At 40.6% G+C, this 21,812-nt stretch overlaps 1 protein-coding gene across 14 annotated transcripts in view; it reads right to left on the reverse strand.

Annotated features, from left to right (window-relative positions):
* The window catches only part of SELENOP (selenoprotein P), a 129,574-nt gene that overhangs the window by 2,300 nt on the left and 105,462 nt on the right, over positions 1-21,812 (reverse strand). For 7 of the 14 annotated variants that reach the window (XM_089908822.1, XM_089908823.1, XM_089908819.1 and 4 more), the window contains 4 exons: positions 8,550-8,619; positions 3,703-3,918; positions 2,528-2,740; positions 821-938 (listed from right to left, as the gene is read on the reverse strand). In XM_089908822.1, the coding sequence (XP_089764948.1) occupies positions 821-938; positions 2,528-2,740; positions 3,703-3,918; positions 8,550-8,619 (617 nt within the window). Of the gene's footprint in view, positions 1-820; positions 939-2,527; positions 2,741-3,702; positions 3,919-7,162; positions 7,284-8,549; positions 8,620-12,239; positions 17,026-21,812 lie in introns of those variants that run through there. The other 7 variants (XM_022598209.3, XM_022598200.3, XM_022598190.3 and 4 more) reach the window with 3 other exon arrangements.

Consider the following 21,812-nt stretch of genomic DNA (forward strand, 5'->3'; position numbering starts at 1 on the left):
TAAAGGAAGCAGAGCTTACTTTATTTTAGAAGTAAAAGTTCAAAATTATTTTTAAACCTAAGTTCGAATTTTGCCCACTTGCTCTGTCAAGGAAACACTGTTTGGAATTATTTTCCTTCTCAATTTGAGAGGAAAAGAAGTTTAGTTAATATAAGTTAAAATCAATTCCTTGAGTATCTTTTTTATAAACCACTTGTAAATATAGTGTCTCTCATGACAAGGAATAAATATTCTCATGGTTGTTAAGAGAGAAGTATCAGTAATGAGTAAAAAAGTTATTCCATTGTGAAATAAATGCAGTAATTCCAAGCGCACTGTGTAAGGGCTTCACAGTGTAAGTTTGAAGTTTCACAGTGTAACTTCACTGTGTAAGTTTGAAGATAACTACTTCAAATTAAGTAGTTATCTGGGCCCCAATTCCACTTCAGGTAATGCCATGGATAATCTTTGCTATCACTATGCTCTTATATGAGCACATTCAGAATATTGCAATAATGTATTTTATGTTGGCTGAATTCTTTAAGCACTTATATTCATGCAATATCATTCGGTGGTAATTGAAATACGTAATCTACGTTGATTTTTTTGTTTTCTAAACTTCTTCTAGATAAAAGCAGCAATATGGATCTTGACGTTTTAAAGTATATGTTACATAAAAGGAAGCATATGTAATTATATTAATAAAAATTACTGTTGTAGTTTATTTTTAGTACACCAACAGAAACATTGACTAGCTAATTAGTCATGAAACACTAACTTATTTAAATAGTTCTTAAAAGATTTCCTCTTTTCTCCAAGTAAAAATAATTGAGAAAAATACCTTGAGAGAGCAGTTTCCACATTTACTTTCACAGTAAACGGTCTTAATGGAGTCTTCTACATATGAGAAAGTTAGGAAGGAATAAGGCAAACCAAGATGATATACAAGGCGGCCACATCTGAAAAAAATAACAAAGTCATTACAATATTTTCTGTATCATGATCCTACTCATGCACCATCTGGGATAGGTACTGTAGGTTCAATGGTCTTATAACTAAGACTCTTTCATAACTTCAGTATATTTCCTTGAATGGGGTCTCAAACAACCTCCCTGGCACTGTATACCAGGTCAGGTCATGACAAGACTATAGTGAGTCTGATTTTGAAATGTGAAATAGATATGTCACAACAAATAATGTCAAAACTATGCAGTCTAGTTATTGTGACTTGGTCAAATACAATTTTGTAATTGACTTGTAAATTCTATCAATGCTCAAACCACTGACATCATAAATTGGGCTCTGCAAATCACACGATCCTTTCATAACTGCTAAAGCAGCACAAATTCCACACAATAAGAAATCACAGCATAACAAAAAGATCCTCAAGTCTTGGCCAGTAGCCCACTGATTTAAAAAAATATCTGATGCAACAAAAGTTTCAGTACAGTGAAAGAAATGGAAATACAATGCCTGGCATTTTCAGAAATAGTGAGTTGAAATGTCCTTCTTACCCCTATTTTACTCTGTATATACAATTTTATATGACTATCAAAGGGTTACACTTTGCAACAGAATAAGAAGTTTGCAATCCTAAAAGAATGACATGTAATATTAAAAATATTTAGAGTAAGACCAAGTAGGTCTTAGGCCTTGGCAGAGTCTGGCTTACCATTCCTGAAGAGCCAAAAAAAAAAAAAAAAACCAGCACCAACTAGAAATGTTGGTGATGTCAAATTTACTTATTTATTTATGTATTTTTTGGCTGCATTGGGTCTTTGTTGCTGAGTGCGGGCTTTCTCTAGTTGCGACCAGTGGGGGCTACTCTTCCTTGTGGTGCTCAGGCTTCTCGTTGCAGTGGCTTCTCTTGTTGCAGAGCACAGGCTCTAGGCACGCAGGCTCAGTAGTTGTGGCACACGGGCTTAGTTGCTCCGCGGCACGTGGGATCTTCCCGGACCAGGGCTCGAACCCATGTCCCCTGCACTGGCAGGCGGATTCTTAACCACTGCACCACCAAGGAAGTCCCAGTGATATCAAATAATGTATGCGTTGAGGTTCCTTGAAAATACAAACGTTTTACTCATTCATGGAATCAAAAGCAGATTCATGCCGATTATACCTAAATAATTAACGTATTTTCTAGTTCAGAAATGCAGGCATGTAAACTTAAAATTTAGTAATTAGATTAGAGATAAGCAAGTGGCCTGCAAAGTATGGTTATTCACCTGCAAAATCTTTAAGTTAGAATTGTATGCGAGGTACAAATTGACCCTTTTTTTAATTTAGTCAGAATGCTAATTTACAGGGGAAAAACGTATAGTCAATTTTCTTTATTTCCCTACTGGAGTGGTGAATTCCCTTGTGTGAAAAGAAGTCATTTCAAAAATACTAAAACCAAACATTTGAACGGGCTCACTTTGAAACTGAGTATTTGATAATAAAAGCAGATGTGTTATTTTAAATTACTTATTAAATTAAATACAAAGCAGGTATCTTTTAATTTGGGGGGTGGGTGTGTATGCATATATGTATACATGTGTGTACACACCTGTCATATATGAGGAAGTCATCTTTCTTTCCATTTAAGAGAGTCCAGACATCTGTTTGGTTTTCTTCTTGTTGGTAAACAGGAATATGTTCTGAAACCTTATTTTTAAGATGCACATAGTTTAATCGAGAAGAGATTCCTTGATGATTAACAACAACATAAGAGATGTTCGAATATCCTTCTTTCTCCAGTTTTACTCGCAGGTCTTCCAATCTAAAATATTTGGAAAAAATACAAAAAAAGGAATAATTTCATTTAATTTTATTTTAGTGACTTCTCCCTTTTTCCTCACTCTATTTTCCTAAATGAAACTCTTTTGTTATTTTTTACTTAACTCATACCTCTTTTTTGCATTGTTTTAAAAGACTAAGACTTTTGTTTTTCTAATTATTTATTGAGCACTTATGCTCAGTTAAAACAATATGCTAAGCGCTTGCACAAACATCAGCTCATTTAGTCCGCAAATTAATCCTGTGAAGTGTATATTTTTAAGCCATCTCGCAGTTACAGAGAATTGTACCCAATAAATATTTGGCAAATAACCCAACAAATATATATTTATAAATTTGTTAAATGACTCAAGACCTTTGGTGGCAAGTCTAGTGTTCATTCTACTCTAGCAAAGCTCTCGTCTCTGCTTCCTATATTGAAACAACTAATCCATTTCCAACAGTACAATTTAGAACATTTTCATTACACAAGTAGTACATATTTAGTAGGGTACTATAAAATACAGGTACACAGGGCTTCCCTGGTGGCGCAGTGGTTGAGAGTCCACCTGCCGATGCAGGGGACACGGGTTCGTGCCCCGGTCCGGGAAGATCCCACATGCCGCGGAGCGGCTGGGCCCGTGAGCCATGGCCACTGAGCCTGCGCGTCCGGAGCCTGTTGCTCCACAACGGGAGAGGCCACAACGGTGAGAGGCCCGCGTACCACAAAAAAAAAAAAAAAAAAAAATACAGGTACACAAAAAGAAGAAGAAGCTTCCATAGCCCCAGGAAAACAACTGTAAACACCCTCCTAGTCTTCTTTCCTCTAACATGTTCTAGGCAAACTTGTATAGTTTTTCAAAAATGCAATTTAATAAAAATTTCTATTTTTATTTTATTTTATGTATGTATGTATTTAATAGCTATCCCCTTAAGAAATGCTAGACCACAGAAAGACTACCTTACCTAGATGCCTGCAGTATGCACAGGTATCAGCTGGCTTGAAGAAGAGCAACCACCGTCACTGAACCATAGGAGTTCAGCATGGGGTCTTGATCCTTTATGCTCCAGGCTGGAGGTTGCTTACAAAAGGAGCTCTGCCCCTGGCTCTCTGTTCCTCCCGTGGGGAGGAGACAAAGAGCCAGGGCCAGCCCCAGGCCTCTCCACATTGCTGGGGCTGTCCTGTAAAAGAGAAAACCTTTCGTCATCTTCACAGTCATAACAAGGAATTTCTATAAACCCAGCAGGTACAATTCTACTTTGTACAAATATCTAGCCAGTGGATTCTGTCTCCATGTTGTTGGACTCACTACGTTGGGCCTCTTGGCCCCAAATCTCCCTGTAAAGGGGAAAAGATCAGCCAGAGTCAGGGAAGCTGTCAAAGTACCTCTTAACTATCTGGCTTAGCAAGATACTTTGGTAAGCATGCAATGGAGATCTGCCTGAACAGGCAGCCAAGTACTTCTCTAGTAGAAGATATATGTCTAGGAGAAAATACATGTCTAAGGAAATTTTGAGAATGTGGCCTCTACAACCAAGTAACATTCTGCAAACATGATTTGATTTTTATTTGAGACACACCAAGTTCTGCCTGCTTCTCTCTATCCTCTACCAATCTAAGAAAGGAAAGGGTAAGTAGGGGATTCTCCACAGAAATGAAAAGACAGCACGGAAAGAGAACCCAGGAAGAAAGAAGGTGGCAGTGAGGGCAGTCTACCAACGTGAAGAGATTCAGATGTTACTGCCTACCAAAATGTTGCTATCACATCCAAGACAAACACCAACCAATGAAAAAACACCAGACCAGGAAGAAGTACTGCAAATCACTGGCCCCTGTACCATTTAAGATTCACTGGAATCTACACTCAATTAGTCTACTTCTTGGCTACCACTACATTCAGGAAGTTCCTGTGACTAGATGGCACATTCTTGGGTAAAAAAGATGGCCCCTCTGAGTAGGAAATACTCAGACAAGAAATGTACAAGTATTAAATACATGACAAGAAATATTCCCAAAACAAGGGCTAGCGCTCTCTGCAGAGAGGTACAAATAAAACACGTGATTTGTAGACAAGTGGTGGAAAAAAGAGCATATTCAGCAGAGATAAGCAGAGAAAGAAAAATCCATACATTTATGCAAACATGATTTAATTTTTATTTAAGACACACTAAGTGAATCAGATAAAGTAATCAGGCTCATTTTGATATAAAAGTCTGAGGGGCTTCCCTGGTGGCGCAGTGGTTGAGAGTTTGCCTGCCGAAGCATGGGACGCGGGTTCGTGACCCGGTCCGGGAAGATCCCACATGCCACGGAGCGGCTGGGCCCGTGAGCCGTGGCCGCTGAGCCTGTGCGTCCGGAGCCTGTGCCCCGCAACGGGAGAAGCCACAACAGTGAAAGGCCCACGTACCGCAAAAAAAAAAGTCTGAGGGAGAGAGATCAGGACAAAATTCCAGAACTAGGAAGTTGGCACATTTTCAGGCACTGATCTGGGATTAAAAAAGTAAAAGTACTTGGGCAGGGGGGAGGGTGGGCAGCTAACGATAAGTTACCTAGAGTGAGCCCAGGGTTAAGAGGGGAGTAGAAAGGCTACAATCAGATTGATTTGGGCTCTAATGCACTGGTAGCTATAGAGAGAACTTTTAAAAACCTGCTTATCTTTCACATTATTTGACACCACAAAATTCCTAGCTATATAGGATATCTTGCTAAGAGCCTAACTAAAGGAAGAGAAATAAAGGGGGGGGGGGTGTTGAGAGGATAAATAATTTATTAAGGCCATCACAACTATTCTAATATCTTTAAAATTCCAATACTTAAAAAAAGGAGAGGATATATCTGGACTAAATCTAGGGAATTTCTTTAGGATAGTACTTATACTGATGATACAATTATCCTTCTTATAGCTACCATTTATCGAGCATTTATACAACTATTTGCAGGTAGCACAAAGCACTTTTTTAGTATCATGTCAGTTAATCCTTACAACTATGTGACCATTATCTCCTTTTGCAGTAAACTATGGCTAAGTGACAGTTTAGGCATCTTGCCCAAGTCCACACAGGTACTAAGTCACAGGGAAACTGGGTTCAGACTGGTTCTACTAATTCCAACACATGACCTCTTAGATACTGCAATATATTGACCGTTTTTAGCTGGGTCACCTTTAGTAACTATAGTAGCCAGGATCTGGGTTTTTTTAATGCCCTAAGATGACAAAGAAAACATCAAAATTATTCAAGCTATTTTGTTTCTTACTAGAATGGCTAGATCTTCCCTACTTTCTAGAATATAAATTCAGTAGTTATAGACCCCAGCATAAACTCAGCGCTTGGCGCCCTTACTTTGCATACCATTCCAATTGGCTGGAGAGTGAATACAAATGAAAAGGTTATCTCACCCATTGCTCTCATTTAGTTTTTTGATGAAAAAATAACAAGCCATTGGCAGAGTGGATTACAGAGTTCACATTTTCAGATCTTCCTCTGTTACTATAATCAATAAGCTGTTCAACTTTGTTTCCTTAAAGTCACTTTTTACATAATAAACTTTTGATTAATTACAGCTGTCAGACAACTATATAAAATAATGTAGATAAATAACAAAAACTAGATTTACTGGAAGCTGATGCAATAACCGTTAAAATGTAGTTATGAATTTCACTAATCTCACCACTTTCAATCACAAAACCTAGATTCACTGGCCACATACAGAGCTACATTTGTTTAAAATTTCCCATCAAAAGGCAAAACACGCAGAAACTTCTTCCACCCTCTTCCCCTAACCTTCAGACCCGCATCTGAGGGTCCCCCCTCATTCTCCTGAAAGCGCCCATCACCACGTAAACTGCGAAGCATTGCGTTTAATCGCAGACCACCCGATTCTGACATGGGTTTTAACTCTTTCAAGGATGATCATTTCCGCACAGTGGACCAAACCTGCTCTCCCTTCTTTTTTTTTTTTTTTTTTTAACCTTGAAACTACTCACAATATCCCTGGCCATTTCTACAGCACTGTAGAAAGGCCATATCTCAGTCTCTGCTCTTCAAACCCACAGGCTGTTTTGCCCCTAGAGCTCTCACTCTGCATTTCGGTAGGAAATATTTAAGCTTGAACATATAATATTGCCTATGTAACATCACAACTTTTTGCAGAGGAAAAGAGTTCAATTTCTCCAGCCTCCTCTGCCCCCATCTTCATCCTCAGCTGTGCAGAAAGCAGGGCAAAAATCAGCAAGAATTGTTAAGTGTCCCCACTGCACTCGGCGTCTAGACTCTTTTGTTCTTTCTTTTGTATTACTTTTCTTTACCCATCTCTTTTCTTCAAATCTATTCTAGGGACAGAAACATTTTATCAAGACTCAAAAATCAAATCATTTACCAAACTGTCAAGGAATCAAGTTTGGAAAAACACGAAGTTTCTACTTACACAACCCCTTCCGACTAGCTTGCTGCTTCCTTTCTCTTGCTCAGCTGGGGCAGCTCCACAAAGCCACAGCCAGAAACTCGGATATTTATAGTCCCTGTTGTCTACCTCGCCCCTCAGCTATAGTCCAAAGTTCAATGCCCACTCAGGCTGTGACCTGGCTAGCAGAGACAACCTCTGACTGATTATTACAACCAACTTTAAAAAAGTAGCAAGTGCTGGCATGCACAAAATGGGGGCGGGGGGGAGTTTTTGCAATTACTGATTTATTCCCTATCCTTTTTAGTCACCCCAGTAGCTAGGATTTAATGGTACAGTCGGGGGCGGGAGGAAGGGCTAAGGGTAAAGAAGGCCTCCAAGTTATGCTCTTTTCCAAACTATAATAGGGAAAAACATTTGCTGAGCCAGCGAGGTAAGCTGTCTTTTTAAAATAAGAAAAAAAATTTTTTTTCTTTTACTTTGTAGTGGTCAGGTGCTAGCCTAACCCAAACTGTGTGAACTTTGTTAGAAAAGTCACCTGGTGTTTCAAATCTTTCCTGCTGTTACAGACCTACTTAGATTATTTTGCAGTGGTTAAAACTTGAATCTCTGTGGGATCTCACAGGACTTCTGCTCTTTTCTTTTTCATTTAAGGAAAGGAATAAGGAAAGAGACCTCTTATCTGAGAGATGCCAGGCCTCATTTTTCTCATCACAGAAGTCCCACTCCCAGGAAGACCTAGGTATCCCACAGAAGCTTTTAACAATCTATTGTAAATTCTTTACAAATTTAAGTACCATACAAATAAGTTAGCTGTGATAGTAGCTGAACATGGAAAAGGATATGGAAATTTCAAAACATACAAATAAAATGGAAAATTCCTACCCTTTCAGAAAGGGATACATTCTCTCCACTAACTGCTACAAATGAGCACACGCATGATGGGTAAGGCAAGCAGCAATTTCAAATGACAGCAGCCCTGGATAGTGATGGTTTTCAAGTAAGCCTCGCTTTCACTACCGATGCATTTTGTCCAAACAAACCCCTATTGATTGCTGTGGGCTGAGTACTGCTGTACAAGGTGCAGAAAGTACAAAGAGGCTCTGATGTTATCTTTCCTGTAAAGAAATTATCCAAGTAGAAACTTGGACTTCCCTGGTGGTCCAGTGGTTAAGATTCCACGCTCCCAATGCAGGGGACATGGGTTCATCCCTGGTTGGGGAACTAAGATTCTACATGCCGTGTGGCGCTGACAAAAAAAAAAAAAGAATCCTTCCACACTTGGCTCCATAAAGTGGGTTGGTTCTAAATTCCTCTGCCACTTAAAGCACTATTGAATAAAGCAGCAACTTTCTTTAAAAAAAAAAAAAGGAAAAGCTTGACATTTGAAAGCCAAATTCTATTTACTCACACCAAGCAGTAGGTATCAACCTTTTGGGGTCCCAGATCTCTTTGAGAATCTAGTGAAATGCTTAGTTTTTCTGCAGGAAAAGAAAAATGCATATATACATACTTGTTTTTTAAAAGAACCGTGTGAAAAAATTTTGTATGAAGCAGATAATCCCCCTATAGTTCATTTTCTTCACAAATGTAAAGAGTCATGTTGGGTCTGTCTGCAGCAGGAAACTATTTCACCATCACCACCTTCCTTTACACGTGGCTTAGCAGCTGCCTCCTGTGCCAGAGAATTCCCTGCAAGTGTGCAGCTAGCTCCAAAGCAAAGTGCCTGGGAGTGTTTGTGTCTAGGCCAGTGTATATCTAAAACCCCCAGATGGCAAAAAGAGATGATGGGGAGCTTGCAATGTTTGAAGGGAATCCATGGGTTTCCTTTAATTGAAGTATAGTGGATTTTACAACATTGTGTTAGTTTCAGATATACAGCAAAATGATTCAGATATATATTTTTTAGATTATTTTCCCTTATAGGTTATTACAAGGTATTGAATACAGTTCCCAACTTTTTTTAAATTTTATCTATTTTTTGTCTGCATTGGGTCTTCGTTGCTGCACGCGAGCTTTCTCTAGCTGCGGCGAGCGGGGGCTACTCTTCGTTGCGGTACACGGGCTCTAGACGCTCGGCCTTCGGTAGTTGCAGCATGCGGGCTCAATTGTTGCAGCGAGTGGGCTCAGTAGTTGTGGCACATTGGCTTAGTTGCTCCCCGGCATGTGGGATCTTCCCGGACAAGGGATCAAACTAGTGTCTCCGGCACTGGCAGGCAGATTCTTTTTTTTTTTTTTTAACATCTTTATTGGAGTATAATCGCTTTACAATGGTGTGTTAGTTTCTGCTTTATAACAAAGTGAATCAGTTACACATATACATATGTTTCCATATCTCTTCCCTCTTGCGTCTCCCTCCCTGCGCCACCAGGGAGTCCTACAGTTCCCAGTGTTACACAGTAAATCCTTGTTGCTTATCTACTTATGTACAGTTGTTTGTATCTGTTAATCCCATACTCCTAATTTATCCCTCCCCTTCTTTACCCTTTGGTAAATGTGTTTGTTTTCTATGTCTGTGAGTCTGTTTCTGTTTTTTATGTAGATTCATTTGTATTATTTTTTATATTCCACATACAAGTGATACCCTATATTTGTCTTTCTCTGTCTGGCTTACTTCACTTAGTATGACAAATGGCAGTATTTATAGCCAAGTAATATTCCATTGTAAATATATACCACATCATCTGAAACCAAGCATCTGTTGATGGACACTCAGGTTGCTTCCATGTCTTGGCTATTATAAATAGTGCTGCTATGAACATTGGGGTGCGTGTATATTTTCAAATTAGTTATATTTTCAATATTTTCAAATGTGCCTTTTCTGGATATATGCCCAGGAGTGGGATTGCTGGATCATATGGTAACTCTATTTTTAGTTTTTTAAGAAACCTCCATACTGTTTTCCATAGTGGCTGCACCAATCTACATTCCCACCAACAGTGGAGGAGGGTTTGAAGGGAATCCATTCTTAACAGCCTCTTCTGTGCTGGGCAATCTGGGTCTAGTCAGCATACTTAAGAAAGCAGAGTTTTCAAACAAACCTTTATTGACTAGTAAATCAAATTACATTCAATTGAACAAGATCAAACATTTATTAGGTGCTTATGCTAGGCACAATGCTGAGATCCCTGTTCTTAAGGACTTCAAAATCTAATAGAAGAGAGAGACACGTAAGCAGTGAAAACACATTGCAAAGTGAGACAACGTCTAGGATGGCTGTAAGCACAAGGTTCTGTAGGAACCCTGGATATGAAAAGAGGAGCGTTTTAACCCAGCCTGGAGATAGGGCCAGCAGGATAGGTTAGCACAAGTTCAACAGGCACTTTATCTTAGGTTTCACACTCTTACCTCCAAAGCCCCCAGCGAATCTGATCATAGCGCTGTCTAGAAAAATATTTTGTTTCAATTTTTATGAATGATTAAAATCTCCTGATAGGTTGTTCCAGGCACCACCATACAATGAACCTTAAGATTACTGACTGTAGGGGGTTTCCCTGGTGGCACAGTGGTTGGGAGTCCGCCTGCCGATGCAGGGGACACGGGTTCGTGCCCCGGTCCGGGAAGATCCCACATGCCGCGGAGCGGCTGGGCCCGTGAGCCATGGCCGCTGAGCCTGCACGTCTGGAGCCTGTGCGCCGCAACAGTGAGACCCACGTACCGCAAAAAAAAAAAAAAGATTACTGACTGTATCCTAATGATCTCATCTCCCACAACTTCCAGCCCTGGAGTAAAGAATCTTTCTTCCGTACTGTCTCATTCTTCCACATCCTTATCATTTTTCCCCAGAAGGTTTATGCATCTATTTAATCCCTGTTTTTAATAAGCAGTCTCAGGTTCTTAGGGGTCTTGGTGACTTCCATGGAGAATAGGGCCCTAAGAACCTGTGAGTTCATTATATACTTAAAAGAGAAAAAGACTATGAACTGTGATTTTAGAAATCAGTTTATTAGCTACAGCAGGTGATGATATGACATTGACCCATTAACATTTGTAAAACATTGATGTCTCAAATTATCAAAAAGCGTCATTACCATATGAAGGGCCTATATAAAATATTAACCCCCTTAACTTGGTTGTTAGGTGGTGTTTTACATACAAAGGGAAATGAAGACTTTTCCAATATTTTGGGAAATGGACCCTTTGATCTAAATTATTCTTCCTCCCCTTTCATGTACAAGGAGGTGCCCTAGACCTCACCTTATACATTGTACCCAGTATAAGACTGTTTGAGCATCCATGTTTAAAGGTAAGCCGTTGAGTATGCAAGGGGTACCCAGGAAAAAAATAAGATGCTTTCAAAGTAAGCAGGCCAACTAAGAACAATGGCCAGAGGAAGGCATGGACCAGCATTTGGATTAGGTAAGGAGTAATGTGAGCCTTTGAGATTCATATGAAATATGCTTTGAGGGGAGCTCTTCTTCAAGCTCTCAAGTTGACAGATCTGAGAACTGTTTGATATATCAAACATGAATGCAATTAAGGGGTAACTACATAGAGTGCCAAATTTCATGCAGGACTGAGCACATTCAGAGAGTTAACAGACATCAGAAGAATTTTTCTTTGAATTAGGATGTTATTAATTTTTTTTAATTAAAAAAAAAACTTGTCTAAACCAGAGCCAGCACCTGCAGCTCCTCACAGGACAGAGAATTGGCACCAACATACAAGAAGCAAGGGGGCATCACATAGCCTCTAGACGACATGTAAGGGAGGAAAAATAATTTCTCTCTGCCCTTCTAGGTTCTTGGCTGAGACACCCCCTGTAGTACAAGATAGAGCAACAAGAGAAAAACAAACAGGTTTAATAACATGTGTACCTCCTGTATACACGGAAGATACTCAGAAAAACTAACTCCCAGAAACGACTCAAGTCACCACCTTAAATACCACCTCCAGCTAAAGGCAAAAGAAGGTGTTGAGAGCTAGTTATGGGAGGCTACTGGGGAAAGCACAGTAAAGGAGGGTAAGGTTATTACACAGATTTAGGTCATTGTCTTCTCCATTGATAAGTTTCTAGAGATTCGGTTATCCTCCCCCTCCTGTTACAGAGAGGGAGATACCCTTACAGAAGTTTTCCCTTATAAATGTAAATATCCCTTACAAAAGAATAACTCCTACTCAGTTTTCAGAGCTTCTGTGTCCGCAGCTTCTCCAAAACACAGTGCAAAGTAATTCTTATTGCCAATGCAGCTCAAGTGATTATTCATTTCCTCACATATCCTAGACATGGAAAACATAGGTCAGTCTGATGAATTCCTTCTCAACACTAATAATGCCTTAGACTAGCTACTAAAAACTTTTTACGCTCCTTTTCCTTAAAACTTAGAGAGCTTTCTGTTGTGCGTGTACCATGCTATCCATTTTGCAAAGAGGCCAGTTTTGTACAGTTGAAACATTTCAACTATACAAAAAGATAATAAATAAAACATTTCAACTTTACAAAAACTGAAATATCTCAGTTAGATGGATATTTCAAGACAACCTACGTTAATTTTCTGGTGGTCTTAATTTGCCATTTCACTTTACATATTACCAAAAAAGTCTTCCAGGACTTGTGTTGATGATTTCTCAAATATTAAGAGTTTTATCATAGAATCTTAAAGCAAATATTTTGAATTTTCTGAAAGAATAGTCAAGTAAGTGTAATAATTTCAGACCAGGTAGTTTTGTATAATGCTCATTAACAATAGTTCAACTGGGGCTTCCCCGGTGGCGCAGTGGTTGAGAGTCCGCCTGCCGATGCAGGGGACACGGGTTCGTGCCCCGGTCCGGGAAGATCCCACATGCCGCGGAGCAGCTAGGCCCGTGAGCCATGGCCGGTGAGCCTGCGCATCCGGAGCCTATGCTCCGCAACGGGAGAGGCCACAACAGTGAGAGGCCCGCGTACCGTAAAAAAAAGAAAAAAAATTTAATTGACCATATTTTTATATGTATCTTTGTGAATGACATATAATTTCTGCTTGAAGTAAAACTGCTGGTGAAAGGGAATGCATATTTCAAATTTTGAATGCTATTACCAAATTGCCCTTCCAAGTATACCAAATTATACTCCCACCCAGAAGTACATGGCAGTACTTATTTCCACTGTCAAATTATTGTTTAATTTGAATTTATTTCATTATTTGTAAGTTTATTGATTGTGTTACTTCGCTAGGGCTGCCATCACAAAGTACCAGACATTGGGCAGCTTAAATAACAGAAATTTATTTCCTCACAGTTCTGGAGGTTAGATGTCCAAGATCAAGGTGTCAGCAGGGCTGGTTTCATTTGAAGCCTCTCTCCTTGGCTTGTAGATGGCCATTTTCTCTCTGTGTCTTCATATGGTCTTCCTCTATGTGTGCCTCTTTCCTAATCTCCACTTTTTATGAGGACACCAGTCATATCGCACTAGAACCATCTATATGACCTCATTTGACCTTAACTACCTCTTTCAAGGCCCCATCTCCAAATACAGTCACATTCTGAGGTACTGGGGTTAGGATGTCAACATACAAATTTGGGAGAACACAATTCAGCCCCTAGCATTGACCATTTGTACTCTCTTATCTGTGAAATGCCAGTTCATGCCATTTGTCTATTTTACTATTAATCTTTTTAAATTTATTACAAACATTATTTGTATATTAAGGAACGTATTCCTTCTCTATGTTTTTCTTTGCTGTTTTATGTATCAACATACATGAATGCATCTTTTAAATTCTGGTTTATTAGCAATATAAGGCTAAATGCAGAAGGGATTTTACTTTTCTCACATCCTTAAATCACCACCTAGAAGCATGACACCTCAGTTTCCCTTGGCATTTTCAGACTAGGTTTTGCTACAACTTATTTTCAATGTAATGCTGATAGCATGGGACCATCCTAGCTGTTAAAGGCCAACACTCATATTTAGCGCTAAATTCTCCTTTATTGCCCCATTATTAACCCTCTAGTGCTGGTATAAGCAGTCATGTCATTCTAAAAAAATTTTTTTATAAAGCAGTTATTTTCGGAACCAGCTGTCTTTGTAGACAGGTAAATAATCATCTATATGGTTTAGGTTGAAGGGCACAAAAATCACTTCCTCTGTGCCTTAAGTCCTCCCAATAAAATCTTCCTTGTCTCCAGAAAGGCCTGGGATAAAGCAAATGGTTATCAGAGGGGGAAGGGGGAAGGGGGCCATTCCCAGTTACTCAGTGCTGCAGCAAGGTCGGCGCCGAAGGAAATGAGGCCCAGAGGGCCAGATGATGAAACTTCGGACTGAGAACTGCGGAGAGCATAAATAGCCACGCTGTCATCATCACACATTGTTTTTCACCGATGAGACGTATGGTCCCTGGGCCTGTGCGAATCATCATGCGATGAAGTGAAGAAATTGGGTAGAGAGTGTTCCTTCTGGAGGACAGAGAGCAAACAGGAGACACCCACTCCTACTTCTCCCTGGAAACTGGGACTTTATCACCCTCTGTTCCAGCTTTCTGATCTGTATAACAGTATCTATGGTTCTTTACCGCATTCTAGGAGCCTAGAATCACAAACTGTCAGAGAAGGGAGAGGTCACCCCTCTCAAAGATAAACAAGTAAGCAGAGGCCCACCTGACTTCTCTACATGGAGAAGGAAAGTGAGGAAGGCAGAAGCAGAACAAGGTGGGAAAAGGGACGTGTTAGCTCCTTGAAACACTATTGGCAATTCACCGGGAATTCACAGCTACAGCTGGTGATACACTCACTTTCCCTTTTGAAATGAAACACGGGTTGTATAAATGAGGCATGTTTCAGTTCTAAGGTCTTTCATGTTTATGTAACTCAAATATATACTCAACAAAGCAGCCAATAGTAGGACACACGCTTTCCTCGATTTGAGGATTAATGGAAAAATGGCAAAGTATTTGTTCTTTTTGAAACATGACTCCATAATAACTTTTAAAGTAAGTTTTGACCTTTTAGTGCATAGGTTAATCCTGAAGGCATACTTGTGCAGGGTTATTTAACCACGAAAGCACATAGTCTAATCTTTGCAAGAAGCATAAAAAGGTGTGAGTGTGCATATATGCCTGTGTGTGCACGCGTCTGTGTGTGCAGGCCCACATGCCCTGGAACCCTGGACACTGGAGTGTGACTCCAGAGTGACAGTAAACAGAAGGTGAGCACGTGAAAGAAGACTGGGAACATAGCATTAACAGTGGTTCTCCTTTAGTATAAGGGTGTTTTAGTTCTTCTTTGTGCTTATGTGCTTTTTTCTAAGAAGTCTATAGTAATGATGGCTAAGAAGTCTATAGTAGTGGTGGCTAAAAAGTCTACTGTAATTTTGGCTAAGAAGTCTACAATAATAGAATGGCTATCATTTATTGTGTGCCTGTCACTGTCCTAAGTCTTTTCAAGGTAATAGCTCATGTAATCCTCTCAACAGCCTATTACCCTTGCTTTATAGTTGAGAAAACTGAAGCAAATGGAGGTTAAGTAACTCTCCCCAGATTCAGATCTGGAAAAGCAGAGGAGCTGGGATTCAAACTCAACAGTTCCAGTGTTCAAGAGCTTAACTGCTACAATAAACATGGATTTACTTTTCTTCATAAATGTGTATGGATGTATATATGTGTATACATATACGTGTTTTTACTAGGCACATACATGCTGAGGCTTGGTACCTTTAAACAAATGCATAGCACCTGTAGCTGAATTCCATGCTCTTGTTTGCTGGAGAATAGTCATCATAACTATTTTCCAAAATACTTTAACTGCTTGGTTTTTCAGTTGGAGGAAGAAGAATCTGCTACCAGGCAGAAGGCGGCTCTGCAATCCCTCCTACCGTTTGGTTGCCACCTGACACAGGACAGAAGTTCTCTGAGATTACTACGTGGAGCCTAAAAATCAGATTAGTTTCAGAGGAGCATATGCTGTACAGTGATAGAAATGCAGATTTGAAACCCTCAAACTCCATCCTCACACTCCATACAAGGAACAATTCTGAAACTTCTCTCCTCAGCAGTCTTCTAGCCTCTTCTCAAACATTTCTAGAATGAAGAGCTCACCCCTCCGAGAGCTCGCCCCTCCATGTTCTCTCATGGAGCCTCCCACATTGTAAGTGAAGTCTCCCCACATGAACCTGAACTCTCGCGGTACAAGCTCTGCACTCAGGAACTGCACAGAAAAGTACATAGTCTAAAGCTGATGAGGTTACCATTTTGCCCAGCTCCCTCCTTCTGAATTCTACCTTTCTCTTTGGGTTCCCACTCCAGTTACCCTGGGAGATAACACAGGTGAAGCTAATATCTGAAAGTAATAAGTTTCAAAGGAAAACACTTCCCTCTACCGTGCTCTGGTGCTGTAATAGTCTGGGGTCATCACAGCCTCTTGAATGTTGTGTTTAACTAGAGGGGCTGAAAGCTAGTGCTGAGTAACGTGCCAACAATGTTGCAAAGGTGCAGGAATGGACAAATACTGCCATAAAATGAATCAGGCCTTAGGTATGTAATATACCAGGGTTCCAGTTCTTCAACCCTCTGACCCCAAACCATCAGACCGAGACCCTGGCCTCCAGCTCCTATATCTTTAAGACCACTGAGGCATCTGAACCTTCAGAACATGGCTGGACCTAACCTTGGCTGCAGCTTCTCAGCGTGTTCCAGCTTCAACCTTGGATTTGCCACAAACCGTGGGTTCTGGCTCTGCTCACATTTGGCATCTCCCAATGTACTGACCCTGGTCACATTCACTGACTTGGATTTTGCCTTCTGGACAAGGTTTTTCACTTCTTGCCAACACTTGCCTATTTATGTCATCATTATTTCAATCTCAGGACTGACGAGGCTCATGACCCTGAAGGCTTAACCAGGCAGATGGAATGAAGCCAAACCACTTCTCTCACCTTATTTGCCACCACTCCTGGGTGCGGCTCCCCTATGCAGCTCTACAGCTTCACCTGGTCCTCCCCACTTTGTCAACACCGTCCCCCTGCCCCACAGGCCCTTTCCCTCTACTCCCCAGTTCAAATCCTAGCACAGGGTTAAAAATTCATGCTCTGGGGCTTCCCTGGTGGCGCAAGTGGTTAAGAGTCCGCCTGCCGATGCAGGGGACGCGGGTTCATGCCCCGGTCCGGGAAGATCCCACATGCCGCGGAGCGGCTGGGCCCGTGAGCCATGGCCGCTGAGCCTGTGCGTCCGGAGCCTGTGCTCCGCAACGGGAGAGGCCACGACAGTGAGAGGCCCGCGTACCGCAAAAAAAAAAAAAAAAAAAAAATGCAGGCTCTGGAATCAGACTGCCTGGGTTTGGGTCCAGTTTCTCTACTTATTAACTAGGTGGCCTTGGGCAACTGTGACTTAACTCTCAATACTTAGGGTTTTTCCATGTGTAAAATGAGAATTGTAGCAGCACCAGCTATGGGGGCACCACTAGCTGCCGATCCGACATCCAGGTCCTTCCTCCTCCTTCAGGTCTGTCCTTAGGCTGCTCTGTGCTCAGACTGACAGACAGAAACCAAAGAAAGCCTCCATTTCTCAGCCAATCCTGCCACTGGGGTGTCTGTATGACACAGTTCTAACCAATGAGATGAAGGGGAAGTCTGAAGTCGGCTGGGGATCCCTAGGGAAGTTTTTCTTTCCATTTATTAGCATTCATTGTTTTCTTTATCTTTCTGCTGGGCTGCCAATGAACAGCCTGCAGTGGATCGGCCTTTTTGTACCATGGGGATAACGACACCCAGAGCCTGGATCCAGCAAGAAGCTAGAAGGAGCTGGAAACCTGATGATTTCTCAAGTACCCATATCAGCCCAGACTGCCTACTCCTGGACTTCTTATATGTGAGGAAAAATAAGTCTCCACTTGCTTATGCCACTATGGCCAGTTTTCTGTTGCCTAACAACTTTATAAAAAGAAGTAATGACACATAGCCTTCTGTCTTTCTTATCAAATGACACAATATTTTAACAAGCTACCCTCACCTCAGGAATTGGACTATGGATGCCCTAAGGCTGGGAGAGAAAATGCACTGTCCACAGTGACCTTCATGTCTTGCCTCTTCTTCACGTGCCTAGGCTGGCCCGCGTGACCCCCTCCCATCCTGGGATTGATGCAGGAATTGGCAGACCAGGAAATCCTTCCCTCCTTAGATCCTTCACAGCACTATTTTGACACCTTCCGCTCTTGGTGTTAAAACCATATTCTGCCTCTACTCCAGTTATTTGTTTATTTTTTTGTCACCCTTCCAGATTATGAACTCCTAAGGGCCAAAAGTGTGTCTTACTCAGTTTGTATCCTCTGCAGCCACCATCCCAATACCTGGCACATAAAAGTTCCTCAGTAAGTATCTACTACGTTTCATTAAGCTAAATTGCTTTGAAACTGACCAGTAAAAAGGACCAGAAATAATTAGTCAGACACCTGGTTTCCTGTCACTTGATGGTTGGGTGCAATTTGCTTTCTTTATAGCTCTGCTCACAAAACAAATAAGATTTGTTTCCCTCTACTATTCAGAAATGGCATTTTTTTTTGTAAAGTATGTCAAAAATTCCAGGGAATCCCAAGAAGGGAAGACACCATGTTTGTAGTATCTTGGTCACTGTCCTTACAATGTGTTTTTTGTTCATCCAAGTTATTGAGCATCCAAGTGCTGACATTGTTCCTATGCACTGGATATACACGCAAGCAAAAAAGATAAAAGCAGAAGAAAACCCCTTCCTACCCTTATAGAGCTTATAGTCGGATGGCAGAACAAATGTCAAGTGCTCAGTAGCAGACAGTAGAAAACAGGGAAAGGAGCTGGTCCGTAGGCTTGGCGAAGGCTTCCCTGAGGAGGTAGCAACTGAGCTGCAGTCCAAATGAGGCACAGGAGTGGGGCAGAGACAGCTGGAGGAAGGCAGAAGAGCAGTGCAAAGACCGTCAATGGGAGGGAGCACGGCTGACGTAAGGAACTGAGTCTGGATAGCCGGAGCGGAGGGTAAGTGATGAAACAGGCGACGTGCACGGGGGCTGGGCCATGCCAGGCTGTGTAGACCTGTGGGAGTTTGTGTGTAACATGATCAGATTTGGATTTTCAAAAATCACTTTAGTGCACAGTGATTGGAAGGCAGCAAGAGGGGCAGTGTGCAGCCTAGACAGTGCAGAAAAGCTTCTCCAAAGGCCAATCTCTGCCTTTTCAACCATCAGCCCTCTTCTTGCAGGAGCCCAAGGGCTCAACAAGGACCTGGGACAGGCCACTGATCCACTTGGCCAGAAAAGTTTGGAAGTGGAAGATGGGTCAAACTCAACTGAAAATGTTGTAAGGTTGTTGCCAGACTCACAGCTACCCTCCTAGCTTTCAAGGGAGACTTAAAACTCATGCCTTGCCGTCTTGGTGACCATAATTACTTACTATGTGTGGTTTGTTGTCTTGAGAAAAGGGAGAGTTGTTTTTCCTAAAGTAATGCAATTTAGGGTCACTATGAAAAGTAAAGAAGTGACTGATAAAAGGAGTCAAGAGTCTTAGCAAGATTCTGTGTTTGTGTCAGGGAAAGATATTTAAATTAAGGAATTTGTGAGTTGGCGTGACAGCCTGGGGGAAAACAGATATATAACTGACTTTCTGGCAGGTTCTCAGCAGGCTCCTATCTTTCTGGGTTTCCACTGGCAGAGCCCAGACACAGGCCCTCAGGCCCGAGGCCAGGTAATCATGTGTTTTGATAAAAGTCAACAGAGTATTCCTTGGAGCTGAAGAGTTCAGTCAAAATCTTACTTGCATTTACTCCAAGAAAAGCCTGGAGTTTTCTTTTTTTTCATCTTAGTCCAAGGGCGAGGTTTTCCAGAAAGTCTGAGAAGAAATTTATGCCTAGCAGTTAGAGGCCTATAGGGAAAGAAAACAATACGTTCCTTTTTTTCTGAAGAAAAGTCCAGCAAACAGCCTTGCAATCAATTTCTCTGGCATTCCTAAGCCCTTGGAGGATGCACATTGGCCATTTTGTACCTACACACAAAATATCATTTAGTCCAATAATGATACCACAAGAGCTGAGTCTATATACAATGGTAAACGTTGCTTAGCAAAAAAACTGGCTGTATTCCTTCATTCACTTATATGTTTCTAAAAATAACTGAGCATCAATTAAGTAGCCACACACTGCTACATATTGGGGTTTGCAGTGGTATGTCCAGCATCTCTGATTTCACTAGGGTGCCACCAGGGCAAATGTCTCATGAGTTCTGAGATCTGAGTCCCCACGAGTGAAGGCCTTGTTGTGAGCAATCAGGTTAGAATTCCCATCCTGCAAACTCCTGCAAAATATGTGTTGTGGGTCACAACAATGTGAATATACTTAACAATACTGAACTGTACATTTAAACATGGTTAAAATGGTCAATTTTATATTATATCCAGACAAAACTATAACTCAAAAAGATACATGCGCCCCTATATTCACAGCAGCATTATTTACAATAGCCAAGACATGGGAACAACCTAAATGCCCACTGACAGATGAATGGATAAAGAAGTGGTGCATATATACAACGGAATACTACTCAGCCACAAAAAAGAACAAAATAATGCCATTTGAAGCAACATGGATGGACCTAAAGATTATCATACTAAGTGAAGGAAGTCAGACAGAGAAGGACAAATACCCTATGATATCCCTTAAATGTGGAACCTAAAATATGACACAAATGAACTTATCTATGAAACAGAAACACACTCAGACATAGAGAACAGACTTGTGGTTGCCAAAGGCAGGGGGGTTGGAGTGGGAGTTTAGGGTTAGCAGATGTAAGATTTTATATACAGAATGGATAAACAACAAGGTCCTACTGTATAGCACATAGGGAACTATATTCAATATTCTGTGATAAACCATAATGGAAAAAATATAAAAAGGATATATATATATATATATACACACACACACATATATGTGAATATATGTGTGTGGATATATATATACACGTATATATATCTGAATATATGTGTGTGTGTATATATATATATGTGAATCACTTTGCTGTATAGCAGAAAATTAACACAACATTGTAAATCAACTATACTTCAATAAAATAAATTTTTAAAATAAACTTAAATATGTACAAAAAATAAATAAATAACTGTCCAGTTACCCATCACCCCATCTTATTTTAATCCATGGGACAGCTCATACTCTGGATTTTTCTAGGTATTTATTTATGTGTTTGTTTATTATCTGTCTCCCCACTAAAATCAGGGATCATGGCTGTCTTATTTACTTCTGCAGCCTCAGTACCTAGGAAAGTGGCTGGCACATAGCAAACACTCAATAACAATTTGTTCATTAATATTACTAAATTGCATCATTATACAAGGCAACATAGCAAATACATTAAAAACACATATTCTGAGTCCAAACCAATGTTTGGGTTCCATCCCTTCCACATTGCTATTGGCAAAATGACAATTTAACCTCTTTGTCTGTTTCTACACCCTGAAAATGGGAATAGTAACTACTTCACAAGATTGACATGAGAATTAGATAATGTCTTACCTTTACATGTGTATAATATGTGTTAGCTATTAATATTACAGAAAATTAAAAAGCACAAATGACATATAGCCTAACTATAGCCCCTCCAAATTTACTTCTATTGTTTGCCTAAAGGCTTGCACTCACATATTGTTGTAATTCATATGCACATAAGAAAACTAATTTTTATTGAGAACTTACTATGTACCAGTTACCATTTTAAGCACTTTATATCT

The sequence above is a fragment of the Delphinapterus leucas genome, chromosome 3 (genome assembly GCF_059928025.1).
Source record: "Delphinapterus leucas isolate spDelLeu-1000000601 "Yukka" chromosome 3, BTC_Dleu_Yukka2, whole genome shotgun sequence".
Classification (NCBI taxonomy): Eukaryota; Metazoa; Chordata; class Mammalia; order Artiodactyla; family Monodontidae; genus Delphinapterus; species Delphinapterus leucas.